Source organism: Equus caballus, chromosome 14 (genome assembly GCF_041296265.1).
Source record: "Equus caballus isolate H_3958 breed thoroughbred chromosome 14, TB-T2T, whole genome shotgun sequence".
NCBI lineage: Eukaryota > Metazoa > Chordata > Mammalia > Perissodactyla > Equidae > Equus > Equus caballus.
The window spans coordinates 24,442,651-24,457,140 of NC_091697.1; the positions used below are offsets into that span (position 1 = coordinate 24,442,651).

Below are 14,490 nucleotides of genomic sequence, written 5' to 3' on the forward strand. Positions count from 1 at the left end.
TGGGGAGCTTTGGGGAGAAGAAGAAAAGAAAGATTGGCAATAGATGTTAGCTCAGGTGCCAATTTAAAAAAAAATAATAATGAAGGGAGAAGGGATTAGGGCGAGCTGGGACTGGCGTCCAAGATGGCTGTCCCAAACTCTGCTCAGAAACACCTGCAGCTGAGTCTGAAAAGGTGCTGAGGTTGGGAGGTCGGGGGTGGGGTGGGGGGGGATAGACTCGGGTAGGGTAAGGTAGCTTTCTCTTTCTGTGCTCAGTTTCCTGATCTATAAAATGGGGTTAAAACCACCTAATAGGCAGAACTGGCAGGAGGGTTACATGAGTGAAAGCTTGTGAAGGGCCCCACAGGTGTCGAGCAAATGAGCCCTGGATAGCACTCCCCCTAAGATCCCAGGGTCAAAAGGCAACTGATGGACAATTCACCCCAGATCTCTCTGATGCTCCGGTTGCTTCTGCAACGTCCATGTCAAGTCCCAGCTAAACACCAGTGCCACTCCAGCAAAGGCTGCTTCCTAGCCCCACCCCTGTTCCACTTCCAGACAGCTTCCACATTTAGAAAGTTCCTCCTTCAACTGAGCTGAAATCTGCCTCCATGTGTTGTCCACACACGGGTCACACCTGCATCTGGCCCACAGCGCCTTCCCCATCAAGTCCGCTCCTTGGCCTCAGGAATCTGCAGGCAGCTCTCAGGCTCCAGGGGTCCCCAGGCTACGTTGCTGGGGACTCTTTGCTGCCTTGGGGGTGACATGGTCTCGTTTTGCTCTCCAGAAAGCCCTCACGGCATCAGCTGTCCCCTGACCCGCCTTGAAAGACCTACACATCAGACCTTGGAGCATATCAGCTGGGGTCCCCACAGTCAGCCCAAGGCCACCTGGAGAAAGGCCCCCTACCCCGACCATGCCTGGAGGCGGGATATGAGACAAACAACCAAAGAAGCAGGTGAACTAAAAACCAATCTGCCAGGATTCCTAAATGCTTACAGACTTGTGCTTAACACTACGAAGGCTTCCAGTGCAAATGTGAATGCCTCGCCCCTGACCCCCGGCCCGGCCCTACAGCCGTCCACCCCACACCATCATCCCTTCTCTCTAGCGGGAGCCTGTTGGACTACGAGAGCTACGTGCCCTTGGGTAAGTCACTTTCCCTCTCTGTGCCTCTCCCTGCTCTCTCAACAGTGACACGGCACTAACAATAGCAGCTGTCTCACAACTCGTCCTGAAGGTTGAATGCAGGCACCTGCTTAGAACAGTGTCTGGCACAGACTGGCTGCGTGACACAAGTCAGCGGTTATTACTACTCTTCTGTGTCTGTCTCCCTCGGGAGCACAGGGCTCAGCATGGAGCAGGGGCTTGCTTGCCCAATGCATACATAATAGCAGGTGCCCCCTGGAGCACTTCCTATCCGTGGGCCTCTTTGCATGTCTGAGAGGTACCATCATCATCCCCTTTCTGCAGAAGAGGGAATGGAAGCTTAGAGAGGTTAAGTTGCTTGTCTGGCCAATCAGGGGCAGGGCCAGGACTCAGACCCAGGGGTGAAGGCCCCCAGCTGTGCTGTTGCCAGCTCTGCTGAGAATGCCGGCACAGCAGGGGACGGGATGCTCCTCCTCTGCAGGAAAGCCTGGGTGCAGGGCGGCCCAGGGCTCCCACCCCAGCCCCGTGCCCCTGCTGGTTGACTCGGGCGGCTGCCTGGAGCTCTCAGTGGGAAGAGCCTGCGAGCAGCTGGGCTCCGGGGGAGAGGGCTCATGGTGATGTCTGATGGCCACCTCCACCTTTAGAGTCACGGAGTCTGCAGGCCTGGGGCAGGTGGGGCGGGGCTGGGGGACGGCCCTGCTCCATGGGCGGCTTCATCCTGGATGCGGTGGACAGGAGTAATCACCTTCCCAGGACACAGAAGGTGAGAAGGTACACCTGCAGGAGGGGCAGCTTGAGGGGGCGGGGCTCAGGATGAGGGCGAGGGCCAGCACCCCCTGGTGACGGAGGGGTGGGCAAGGCTGAGTCAAATGCTGCCCTGCCACTTCCCGGCCACCTGTCCCAAGGCAGGTCTGGTTACCCCCTGAGCTCGGTTTCCCCCATCTGTGAAACGGGAAACTACTTCTGGAAGGCTCGTCCTGATGGTTCAAATGGGACGAAACGGGCTAAGGACCTGGCATGGGGCAAGCACACCAAAGCTCTGACCACTCTGCTACATGGCCCAGGTGAGCGCCGACGGGCGGCACTCGGGCCTGCCCCCTCTTCTCTCTCTGCTTTAAGCTCTAACCACACACCTGGCTTTGGGCTTCTATTTTAAGCCCTCACAGAGCACCACAAAGTACAGAAAGCCCTTTGGTCCAAAAGAGGGCAGAGCTGACTCTTCTGTTCCATGGGGAAGATTAAACGGCCTGTTCTGAGCGGTCCTTGCAGCCCAGCCAGCGAAAATGCTGCGCCCCGCTGGCAAACAGGGCCGTCATCCCAGCGGGCAGCGTGCAGCCGAGGAGCGGAGCCTGCCGGCCGCACTGGCCTGTGAGGACACCCTCCCCCGCCTGGCCTCTGCCCACCACTCTGACCCCAATGCCACCCCCACTTGCACTGGGACCCCCACATACCACAGCTCCCTACACATGCGCTGCTCCCCCTCGTCAGGCCTTTGCACATCTAGCCCGTCTGCCCTGAATAGCCTTTCTCGTTCCCTTCTCTTGGCTAACTGCTCTGCTCTCTGCTCTCAGCTGGACAGCACCTCCTCCAGGAGGCTTTCCTGTGTCCTCCTCTGGGCTCTCGCGGCTCCCTGGGTTCTCCCTCCCCAGCTCCCTGTAACTGCCTAGTCCTTGTTGGTCTCTCCCACTAGACCTTGGGTCCCTAAACCCAGGCTGTGCCCCCAGGCCCAGCACAGAGCCTGGCCTGAAGGTCTGGGGAACAGCTGAGAACCGCAAAATGCAGCCTGCCAAGAAGATGCTTCTCACTGGAAATCAGGATATCCTGGGAGAGCTCCGGGCACCCCTGGGAACCGCTGCCAGTGCACAGGAAAGGGCCGCCTCCTGCTCCAGCCCTCGGGTCAAGGCTCACGGTCGCCTGGGGCAGGGTTTCAAGGCAGGAAGTGAAGGGCACCTGTCAGCCGGCCCCATCCAGGGACCCCAGGGGCAGGTCCAAGGCCGCTCCTTTCCAGGCCACAACAATAACCGTGACAGCGAATGCCCCAGGCACTGTGCAAAAGACCGCTTGCTCCGATCCACTGAATTCTCAGCCCGCCAACCCCAAGACAGCCTCCCCAGCCTCCCACTTCACAGACAGGCAGGACCCGGCCCAGAGTCCCTCCACTGAGAAATGGCCAAACGGAGATCTGAACCCGGCTGCCTGACTCAAGACCCACGTTCTAGACCCAGACGCCAGACCTCCCCCTGCTGGAGACCAGTGAGCGGTCTTGTCACAGCTCAATGGCTGAGAGCCACGCAGACCAACACATTTTACACTGTGACACACAACACACGAGTGCGCACACACAGCCAAAGTTCACGAAGCAAAAACACTCCTACTACAAGAATGCACTCAATATTTTATTTTTTATTCTACTCTATGTATTAAAGATTTATTTAAAAGCTAGTCGAGCACGACCCACAGTAGAGAGACCACTTGGTTGGTGGCCAGGCCTTGTCCGGGGCGTTGGGCACTGACCCCCACCTCTCTGGGGCAGAGGGCAGCAGCCCCTTGTGCCCCCCAGTGACAGCGTCACTGTTCCTCTAGAGCATCCCATCCCTCCTCCACCAGAGGCCAGCTCCCGGGGGCCTCCTGTCCCTCACATCCACAGCTGCCCATCACATTCACAGCTGAACCCCCAGGGCCTGGCACAGATGCCCAAAAGATGTCAGATAGATGAATGAAGGTGCGCACTCAGGAAGATGCAAAGCAGGGCAGACCCCAGAGTCACCCCAGCCTGGGTGAGACGCACTTAAGTGGAGATCAGGGGCCTTGGGGTGACCAAGTCACATTAGACACCAAAGGTGGCAGAAAGAGATGACATTCGAGTCGGGGAGGCCTACATTCAGCTGGACTTTCCTTCAGATGTCGCCTCCTCCAGGAAGCCTTCCCCTACTCCCATAGCCCCAGAGCTCCCTCCTTTCCCGCCAGGGAGAGAGAGAGTGAAGGCAGCAGAGGTGGCAGCAGAAAGAGGGCAGAAGCAGAGGAAGGGCCTAGTTCCTTCTGGCTCCAGATTCTCCACAGGCAACTTCTCCACTTTTCCTATGTACCGGACAGACCCCACACCCTCTTCCTCATGTCCACTGATGGATAAGACCACTCCACCCTTCCACCCCGACCCTAGCCCCAGCATCCTCAGGGGCCGTCACTGAAGAACCTTGACTAGTCAGGCCCCCGACCATGTGCTGACAGCCTCGTAGGTTTCCGGGCTGTTCGAAGAGAAGCTGCATCACCTGGAGAGGCTCAGCTCAGGACTCCTGCACAACCTGGAGGCTGTGAGAGTCATTCTTAATGATCTGGGGGGAGGGGTCAGCTGGGGCAAGATAAAGCCCAACCGAACCTCACACTGTGATGGGCTAAGGAGGAAGAGGTGCAAAGAGAGGGAACGTCACTGGAGGGGTCATCCACACAGCCACTGCAGCGGCTGTAAAGGGGAGTGACGAAGGCTGCAGTTCTCCTAAGAGCTGAGACAGTCCAGATCCAGGGAGAAGGGCGGCTGCCCAGCCTTGGAGCATCACCTCCCACGGCCAGGGAGCTGCAGAGCCGACCCAGGCAGGCCCACACCTACACGCTCCGCAGGCAGGTCAGAGAAAGGAAGAGGACGGCTGGCTGGCGGCGCAGCGGTTAGATTTGCAGGCTCTGGTTCAGGGGCCTGGGGTTCATGGGTTCGGATCCTGGGCAGGGAGCTAGCACCGCTCATCAAGCCACGCTGTGGTGGCATCCCACATAAAATAGAGGAAGATGGGCATAGATGTTAGCTCACGGCAATCTTCCTCACCAAAGAAAGAAAGAAAGAGGTTCCACAGGGAGGGCATCTGAGTGGCTGCTGGGAGCAGGTGCTTCCGTTCTGGACACAGCATTTGCAGACCAAGCATCTAGGTTAGGAAGACTGGCTGTTCCCTCACTCCATGTGTGCCCTTGTCCTTTACCTCTCTGAGCCTTCATTTGCCTCCCTGTAAAGTGGGCATAAATACAGCCCCCTGGGGGGTTGTTAAGACGATTTAAAATAGATGACGTGAGTAAAGCCCCTGACTCAGGGCTGGCACAGAGCAGGGTCAACTTGTGCCCTCATTCGAAAGCTCCAGGACACCCTCTTCCTGAACTAACACTAAAAAGGGCGCCTGGCTCGGTCAGGCACAGACTGACTTAATGATTAAACCCCACGGGCAGTTCGAATTCAGCCTCTTCTCCAACCAGAGCTGCGGGGATCCCAGAGGCGCGATGAGGGAAGGGACTGACCGTGCTGCTGGGAGAAGGGGGGACTTCCTCCTCCTGCCCCTCCCCTCCTCCCCACCCTGGAATTCTCGCCGCCCCGCCCCCACTTGTTTACACTTTTCTCCCCTTACAGATTAAGGCTAACAGAGTGCAGGGAAAAGGACCATGTGGTATTAGGAAGAAGACAGACCTGGGTCTTCTAAGCTCAGCTCTGCCACTGCCTAACTCAGGGAGTCAGGGCAAGTGTCTTAACGTCTCTGGGCCTCTGTCTCCTCACCTGTACAGTGGAGAAGAATGACACCTGACTCTGCAGGACTGAACTGCCACTAGAAAGAGAATGGGTAACGCACACAGTAGGAGCTTAGTGAACGTGCACGCTCGTGCTGACGCCTGCACACTTCTGTTCATAGAGCATTCGTCTGAATTTGCTGACGCCCTTCGTGAGGGCTCCCAAGGGGTTCCCCATAATCAATCAAAAAGGGCATTCCCTTCTTTGGCATTTCCTTATTGTACACGATTGCATGCCAGGTGGACTGTGGGGCACCCAATAAACACTATCTGAACTTTGACAGGGAGGGTCCTGCATGTCAGAGGAAGAATGCAGGACTCTGGAGCTAAACAAATCCAGATTTCAATCCTGGTTCTGCTGGCTGGACAAGCCGCGTGAGCCGGAGGGAGTCGTTTTACTCCCTGAGCCTTGGTTTTCTCATCTGTAACATGGAGCTGATAATCCCTACCTTGCAGGGCTGTTGCGAGAGTGAAATTCACTCATTCATTCAACAAATATTTACTGAACCTCTACTGTGTACCAGCCACAGCCCCAGGAGCTGCATACACAGCAGTGAAGAAAAGAGAGAAAATCTTCCCTGGGGAGACAGATGATAAACGGCTACCCACTCATCCAGCATGGCACGTTAGTGGTTCACGCTAAGGAGAACCACAAAGCAGGGTAAAGGGAGCGGGCAGAGCTGGGGGCAGGCGCAAGGGCAGGACCCGCGTTGGAGCAGAGACCTGAAGGCCACGAGGGGGAAGCCATGTGGAGGTCCGGGGTAAGATGCGCCAGGCAGAGGGATCAGCAATGCAGGAGCCTTAAGGAGAAGCTGTGCTTGGCATGTAAATGAAGCCACATATGCAGGAAGCCTGGCACGGGAGCCAGGTGCTCGGCAAGTGCCAGCTCTCTATTTCCAGTCCCGTAGAAGGAACCCCACGCAGGGGTCCTTTCCCTGAGCACGAAAGCACGAGGATTTCTACAGGGCAACACTGAACCAAGCGTTCTTTCAGCCCAAGATTCAGGCAACACGTGAGCTCCACCACCGGTTTTTGAGCCCCTGCCAGGCACCAGGCTCTGGGCTGGGCAACCAGGAATACAAGATGATCAAGACATGGGCTCTGTCCTCAGGCGGCCCCAAGGGCTGTGGAGACGGGCGACCACAATGCAGTGTGGTCAGATGAATAAGCAGAGACTGAAGAAGGCATCTAGGCAGCACAAGGAAGGATAGGGTTGGGTGTGATTGGTCAGGGAAAGCTTCCTGGAGCAGGGGACAACTAAGCTAGACTTTGAAAAATGGACCAGACAAGAAAGGATATGCCAGGAGTGGGGAGCATCAGATACTGAGCACAGAGGTGTAAAAAATGGCACAGTGTATGTGAAAAACTAATTATAGGCAGGTCGGAAAACAATAAAGGCCTTTCATATTCTTGGCACCTGCAAACTGATGTGGCTCAGGAATTCAGTTCTGTCCCCCTTCCTCAAACTCAGTGCCAGCATCAGCCCCAGTGGAGAGTTTGAATTTTCCACTTAGCTACTGCAGCGGGTAACTGACCTCAGCCCCGGGCTCCCAGCCCAGGGTGGCCCAGGCCACAAAGCGAGACCCCAGTGGGATGGAGACGACATAAATCTCCAGCTATATTTAGCCCGCCTGGCGTGTGTCTGTCCCTTCACCCACCCCAAGGCCAACCCACGGATGGCAGAATGGCTTTTTTACTAAAACAGCATAAACATTCCTTAAGTAAGAAATCCTACAGAGGGGTCTATGCCTCAGCCCGGTGTCTTTGCGGCTGACAGAACATCTGCCATATTTGCCAACATCCCTGGACACCTCCCGGCTGGGGGGGTGGGTTCTCTCCCATCCAAGCAATAGCTTGGAACAGGAAGTGGAGGGCACCCTCTGGTAAGTGGTCCCAGGTTTGAATCCCACCTCTGCCACTGACTAGCTGGTGACCCTCTGCTGGTGACTTCACCTCTGAGACTTTGGAGGTTGAGTGCAGTGGCCCTAAAGCTGCCCGCAGGCTTAAAAAGTAGGCGTTGGCTTCTCTTCCACAAACCGGCCTTGGGAACCCGGGGCTCAGCATCATCAATTTCAGTCCCCTCCAGGGGAAGAAACAACTACTTTTTGATAGAACGCCTAGAAGGGAGGGCTACATGGGAGTGTCAGAGCAGAGACCGAGTGACAGGTCCCTCTCCTCCTGAAACCTCACACTAAATTTTCCCCACAGCAGACTTGCTTCCCCGCTGAGCCGGGCCTTTGAACTTTAAAAAGACGCACAGCTCTCACCTTCCACCTAAAGGATGCTAGCGATGCCCCACCGTAAGCCAAAATAAAGACTTATTCTAAAGACTTGGGGGGGTGGGGAAGGGTGTGCAGGCAGACACAGGTCCCAATCCAGACTCTCCCCCCACCAGCAGTGTGACCTTGGGTGAATCATTTCCCCTCCTGTGAGCCTCAATTTCTTCATTTATAAAATTGAGATCCATCTCTTTACCACAAAGCTTCTGTGCATACCGCGCTGGGGGATGCAAAGCGCCCAGCACAGAGCAATGATCCTTTCCCACGATTACCAGGTGTTTTCTAGTAAGGCCTCCTTGGCCTTCCCACCCCCACCCTCCCCGCCTCATCCCCCTACTCCGGCCCCGGAAATTCTGGGGTGGTGTTAACCAGGGGGCGATGCGCTGTGCAGCCGCGACTCCGAGAGGCTAGAGAGACGCCCCCAGTTGAGCGGACACCAGAGGGGGGCGCAGCCAGGGTGCGGGTGGGAACATAGTCAAACCGAGGCAGCATGTGCCGCGGGGGCGCTGGGCGGCTGGGAACTGGGGTACCCCTGCGAGCACCCCCACCCCCATTCTCAGCAGCTGCAGTCTCGGCACAATGGGCGGCTTCTGGCCGTCGGAAGCCCTGGGGAGCCCGGCTCCAGTCACCCCCCGGGGCGCCCCGGGCTCCCTCCTCAGCGCCCTCGGGCTGGAACAAAGGCGAGGGGGCGCGCGGCATCGCCCCAGCGGCCCCTTCGCGCATCTGGCCAAAGCCGGGAGAACGAGGACGGGGGTCCCCAAGGTAACCAGGACGCGGTACCCGCCCTCCCGGAGCGCAAAGCCCAGCCGCGGGGCGCGCGCGGAGCCGGGGTCCGGGGTCCGGGAGGCAGCGGGGACTCCAGCCCGCTGCGAGCCGAGGGCTCCAAGAGGGGCCGGAGGTGGCTCTCCGGAAGTCACCCAGCGGGTCCCCTGAGGAGAGGAGGACCCCAGCGCCTGCCTCCCGGGCAGGGATCCGCGGCGTACCTGGCAGGGTCCTGTGCACCGTGTTGCCCATCGCTGCGTCTGGGCGCGACGTTGGCGGCGGCGCGCACGGAAGCTAATTACGCGGTGGGCCGGGGACCCGGGCCGGGGTCGGGCCCCGGGGCATAGCGGCTGCACCGGCGAGCGGGCGGGCGGCAGCTGGGGCGGGCGCCGGGAGCGAGGAGGCGGCTGGAGGAGGGGGCGGAGCCACCGGCCGGCCGCGGCCCCGCCCCCGCTCCCGCCGCCGCCAACCGCGCAGGGAGGGCGGGGCCGCGGCCGCCGCGTCTTTTGAAAGTTCGCACCCGCGGCGGGAGTGGAACGGCCGAGCCTCCCGCCCTCGCCGCTCCCGCGCCCGGGGCAGGAAGGCGCGCCGGGCAGCTGGGTGGCCTCGGGCACCCGGCTCGTCATCCCGCTGGCCTTCCGCTCATTTATTCCCACACTTTGGGAAAGCCTCCTGGGTGCCAGGCGCTCTTCCAGGCGCTGGGCCACAGCCTGCCAAGCCCTTGCCCCGCCGAGCAGTCTGCAGGGGCCGGGGTGCGGGGCTGGGGACGTGCGCACAGGCAGGTCACTTCGGACGGTGTAAAGAGCCTGGTGACGGCCAGGGTGACGGCGGTGGGGGTGGCATCACGCACCTGAGAGTAGGAGAAACCGAGGCAGCGGCCAAAGGTGGGGAGGAGGGAACCCATTAAAATGCTGAGTGCACCCTGTGTGCCAGTCGCAGCGCTGGGCGCTGTAGGTACAGACCAGGCATGCTAGTGGTGAGGACAGAAATATAAGCAATTAAGATCACATAATATAATGATCAAAGCCAGGAAGAAATAAAACAAGAGGGATGGGGGCCTCAGGGAGAAGCTGAGGGGCATGGCAGCTCCATCTGACAGACAGCAAGGAATCTGTGTGAAGAGCTGGGGGGTGTGCCCTGGCAGAGGGAGGAACAGGCATTGTCATTGATTCCTTCCCCCTGCAGGTGTTTTCCCAGCACCTCTCATGTGCGGGGGACCCCAGACCACGGTCAGTGGGGAGCGACGCCTGCCAGGCCCTACCCTCACTGGGCTTCGTTCTGCAGATGGGCACGCTGAGGCTCAGGAAGTACAATGACTTGCCCAAAAAGACTCGGTTCTAAACCAGTTTTTTCCCCACTCTACTTTCCATGCTCTTGTATCCTTTAAGACCTTATGAAGTATGTGTTATCACCCCCACTTCACAGATAGGGATGTCGAGCCTCAGAGAGTGGAAAAGAGGTGCCAGGATCTCCCAGCTGGTAAGGGATAAAGCTGGGCTGGAGCTATGTGAATGAGAGGGGGTCCCTGAGAGAGCCCCCAGTCAGTTTTTCCGGTGCCTTCTGCCTAGGGCGCCTGGCTCATCCCAGAGGGTTCTCATTGTTCAAGGTCTGCTCAAAGACCCCTCCACCTATGGGAAGCCTTCTCCATCCCCCACCCCCGGCCCTGACTTATCGTCTGGGTCGTATGCAAGGTTGCCTTGTATTTGTAGTTACTAATTTCTCATGTTACAGGTGCCCTCTCAGTGACTTGATTTTTACACACAAAGTCCTGCTTGGAAAGGTACATGAGTTCCTTTTCCCATCACATGAGTGAGTGACACACCCTCCGTCCAGGTGAGTTCGGGATGCAGCTAGAGGTCAGCATTATCACCAAGGGAGTGGAGGAAATTTACTCAGGCAGAGCAAGGCAGTGCAAGTGGGACTTTGTGACTGCAAGGGTCACAAAGGGAAGGTCGCCAAGGGTGACTGCAGGGGAGGCTGCTGTAAACAGTTCTTTGAGAAGTGGCTTTCAGAGTGCTCAGGTGAGTGGCCGTGTTGTGCAGGTCGCAGATGCACCCCTGCAGCACACGAAGCCCCAGCTGTCATAATGTCATGCAGGTGGTGCCTGCAGATGGGACAGGGGAACACAGTGTCCACCTGACACATGGATCCAAAAGGATTGTGTTTTAGCATCTTGGTCCTTGCAAATATGTTGTGCTTGGGAAAATGAAAAAAGCCCCTCCCCCGAGATGCTGGTCACACTGGTGTCAAAGCCACAGGTAGAGAATTTGAAACAAATAGTCTTTTGAAATTTGAGATCAGACAAAAGCAGTCTTTCCAAATTAATATTTTATATAAAAGATTTAAAAGATGTATGCCTAACTAAATAAATAAGTGAAATATTACAAGTAGATGTCTATTTTATCTCCACCTGTTAAAGTTTCATTTATATGATTCAGCTTTGTTGTGCATCTTCTCACCGTGAGCGTGGGACTGCCCTTACCCTTTATCTGGATTGCCTTGCATTTGGACGTATATGGCAGTTGCTCACCCCATGCAGTTTGTCCCTTTGCACTTTGTCCTGTCCCTCCATTACACCCTCAGGGCAGGTGCTATAGCTGTTACCCTCCCATCCTCTCTGCTGGCAGATGGGAAGCCTCCTGTGGGCAGGACCCAGGTGGTATTCATTTATAAATCTCCAGTTCCTAGAACAGGACTGGCACACACAAGTGCTCAATACACGTTTGAATAAGCTGACTGCAGAAATGCATGGCTCTGAACTGGAAGAAGAAAGGAAAGAAGGAGGAAGAGAAGAAGGAAGGGGTAGAAAAAAGTTGTGGAGGAATGAGTTTAGTTGATAGTAGCCCTGGACTATGGTGTGATCAATAGTGACATGTGTGGGGAGAAACAAACAAACAAAATGGGATACATTAACAGAAGGATTGTTGCTAGAACAAAGGAGGGGCTTGCTGCTCAAGTGCATGCTGATTAGACCATTGTGGGAGAAGTTGCTTTGGCTCCGGGAACCATACTTGAGAAGCAAGACAAAGCTGCTCCAGGAAGGTGGGGAAGGTAGAGAAGGTGGGGAAGGAGGGGAAGGTGGTGAGAGAGGGAGGTCCCTGTCACAGGAGGTGTGCAAACAGAAAGCAGGGTATGAAGGAGCATCCTCCGGCCTGAGCAGCAGCCTCTGGTCGTAACCTCTCCTGGCTTTGACTTCCACACACCCACCACACTTAACCACACCCAGACATGCACAAAATGTGCCAACCACCCTTGGCAGCGGGACCCGTGCTTGGGTTGCAGGGGCCCCTGGGTGGGGCTGACTCTCTTGTGCAGTGTTGGCACAGCCGCCCATGGCAGTAGGGAGAGGGAGGGCCTGGCCCGGCTCCCTGGCACTGCTCCCTCGGGACATGCCCTGGCAGGCCCTGCCCCATGCCATAGCACGCAGTCAGGTGCACCTCGTAAAAAGGGTGCACCCTGAGCTGGGGGGGACGCCCACTGCAGTCACCTGGGAGGAGATCCTTCGTCCAGGGAGCCCCAGGGCATCTGCCCAGACCCGGCCTCTCAAGTCAAGAACCAGGAGTCCAGGCTGCAGTCAAACCACAAACCTTAGGAAGGCTGTGTTTCAGCGAACCCTGCTCATCAAACCCTGGATTTCCAGACCCAGCGGATCTTCACCCACAAAAGCAACATTTTTCAGTTCCTGGTTACAAAGTGCTCACCATGTAGCAGGCACCAGGCCGCGCCCTTTGAGCACCCTCCCTGCAATCCAGCAGCGTGGTTGTAACACAATTCCTGTCTTGCACGAGAGGACGCTGAAGCTCAGAGAGAGGAAGGAATTGCCAAGTTCACGCCAGGAGGAGGGAGAGCCTGGAGGAGGCTGAAGTCACAGGGGTCTCGGTCCTCTCTTTTCACAGAGGAGGAAACAGGCTCAGGGCGATGAAGCTGCTCAGTGAACAAGTCATATTTGTGTGCAAGCGAATGTGGCTGCACTTCACCTGGCGGCCAAGGCAAAAACGGAAAGAGGCCCGTTGCATGGCTTTTCTTGTCCTGTTCCTTTGCGGATGCACGCTTGGTGCTGGAGCCAGCTCCCAAGGGGAGTCCATCCCTGGCGCTCGGGAAGGCCGAATGGACAGACTCTTCCTCCTGAGTCAGCCCAAAGACACATCCATGACGTTCTGATGGATGGGTCCCCTGCCAGCTGTCTGATAAGGCCAAGGGCTGACATTTTCCTGGAATCCGCTGGAGGCAGCTCTTCAGAGGCTGGGGCTGTGGGTGCCCTGGACTCGGCTCTCTCATAGCACAAGGACGGAGCTAAGACAGTCTGAACACGTGGTCATTATAGGGGTGGCAAGGAAGCCTGAGGCAGGGGCTGAGCTGAGATCCAGCCATGATCCCAGGAACTTGCCTTCACCCCGCAGTTACAACGATCATTCTGACACAGTGACAGCTAACGTTTACTGAGTGCCGGATGCTGCCCCAAGTCCTTCAGATGCATTAAGCTCACGACAACCCTAGGAGGTAGTGCTATCAATATGCCCATTTTATAGATGGGGAAACAGAAGCCCAGAGAGTGTAGGCAGCTTGTGTACCGTCACACAGGCAGAGAGCAGTCTGACTGAACACACTAGGCTCTGATTCATTTAATCCTCGCAGCAACCCTCTGAGCGGGGAAAGGGAGTTAAGGGTTAAGGAGGTGCTTCCCGGCCTTGTATCTGTTGCCTTTTGAAATCTCCATCTTCTCTGGCAAGGTGGGGGCATTATCATCTTCATTCAATAAGGCATGCTGGGCAGCTCAGAGAGACAAAGCAACTTGCCCCAGGCCACACAGCCCAGAGGCAGAACCAGGACAGAAACCCAGTTGCTCTGACCACAGAGTCTGTGTGCTCCTCTTCTTGGCCCCTCAAGTGGCAGAGAGTTTGCAAAGAGCCTGGCACATCCTACCTGGGGCAGCTTGAGGGAGGCCTGCACTGATCCATTCTGAGTCCAGGGCCCAGCCCTGGCCTGGCCCTGGGAGAGCCCCATCCCCTGCTGACTTCGTCGAGCTGTGGAGAGCCCACCCTCGGGGACACGGACTTCTAAAGAGAAACTGGAGTAATGGACTGTGGAGAGCTTAGAAGCCCGGGTTCAAATCCCAGCTTCACCACTTACTACCAGGTGACCTTGGATGGGTCACATGTCCTCTCTGTGCCTCAGTTTCTGCATCTGTAAAATGGGGCTGACAGGAGCCCATGTTTCATAGCAGGTTTGCAGGAGTGGATGTGCCCGTCAAAAGGGAACTGGCACGCAGTAAAGGGGCAGCAGGTGAGTGTGGGAAGAGCTGGTCTTTCTCCCTGGTCTCCCCACCCTGGACTCAGCCCTGCAGGCCCACAAGCTGAGGGCGGCCCTTCCCTGCCCCAAACCCCTTCCGCTGCAGAGAGGGTCCAGATGGGGCCAGAGTGGGCTGTGTTCAAGTCCTGGTTCAGCGACTCAGGCAGGTCGTTTCAGCCCTCAGAAGCGTCACCCCCTCCTCTGTCAGATGGCGAGGTCCCCTGCAAGCAGCCAGGGCCAGGCTTCCCCGCCCGGCACCCTGGCTCCGCCGTGTTCTGGCTGGTGCCACCTTCTGTCTGCTGAGTATCTGCAGCCTCTGGTTCTGCTGAACCTCGAAGCTTGTCGGCTGTGTGTTTGTGCAGTTACTTAACCTCTCTGAACATCAATTGTCTCACCTCTAAAGTGGAGCTGATACTAATGCCCACCTGCTAGGTGATAGAAACTTCCAATGAGATTATGCTTGGGAAGCACTTGACACAGAATAGTGCTCAGT

The 14,490-nt window shown here is 57.0% G+C and overlaps 1 protein-coding gene and 1 long non-coding RNA gene across 4 annotated transcripts in view; one reads left to right on the forward strand and one right to left on the reverse strand.

Moving 5' to 3' along the window:
• NEURL1B (neuralized E3 ubiquitin protein ligase 1B) overlaps positions 1–9,146 on the reverse strand; it is a 43,069-nt gene extending 33,923 nt beyond the window's left edge. Inside the window, exon 1 of one of the 3 annotated variants that reach the window (XM_070232913.1) lies at positions 8,930–9,142. In XM_070232913.1, the coding sequence (XP_070089014.1) occupies positions 8,930–8,960 (31 nt within the window). In that variant the 5' untranslated portion in view covers positions 8,961–9,142. Of the gene's footprint in view, positions 1–8,929 lie in introns of all 3 variants that reach the window. The other 2 variants (XM_070232915.1, XM_070232916.1) reach the window with 2 other exon arrangements.
• A 119-nt stretch (positions 9,147–9,265) lies between these two features.
• LOC111767730 (uncharacterized) overlaps positions 9,266–14,490 on the forward strand; it is a 35,610-nt gene continuing 30,385 nt past the window's right edge. The window contains exons 1-2 of the long non-coding RNA XR_002799532.2: positions 9,266–9,592; positions 10,440–10,541. This is a non-coding gene — a long non-coding RNA (uncharacterized lncRNA). The remainder of the gene's footprint in view (positions 9,593–10,439; positions 10,542–14,490) is intronic.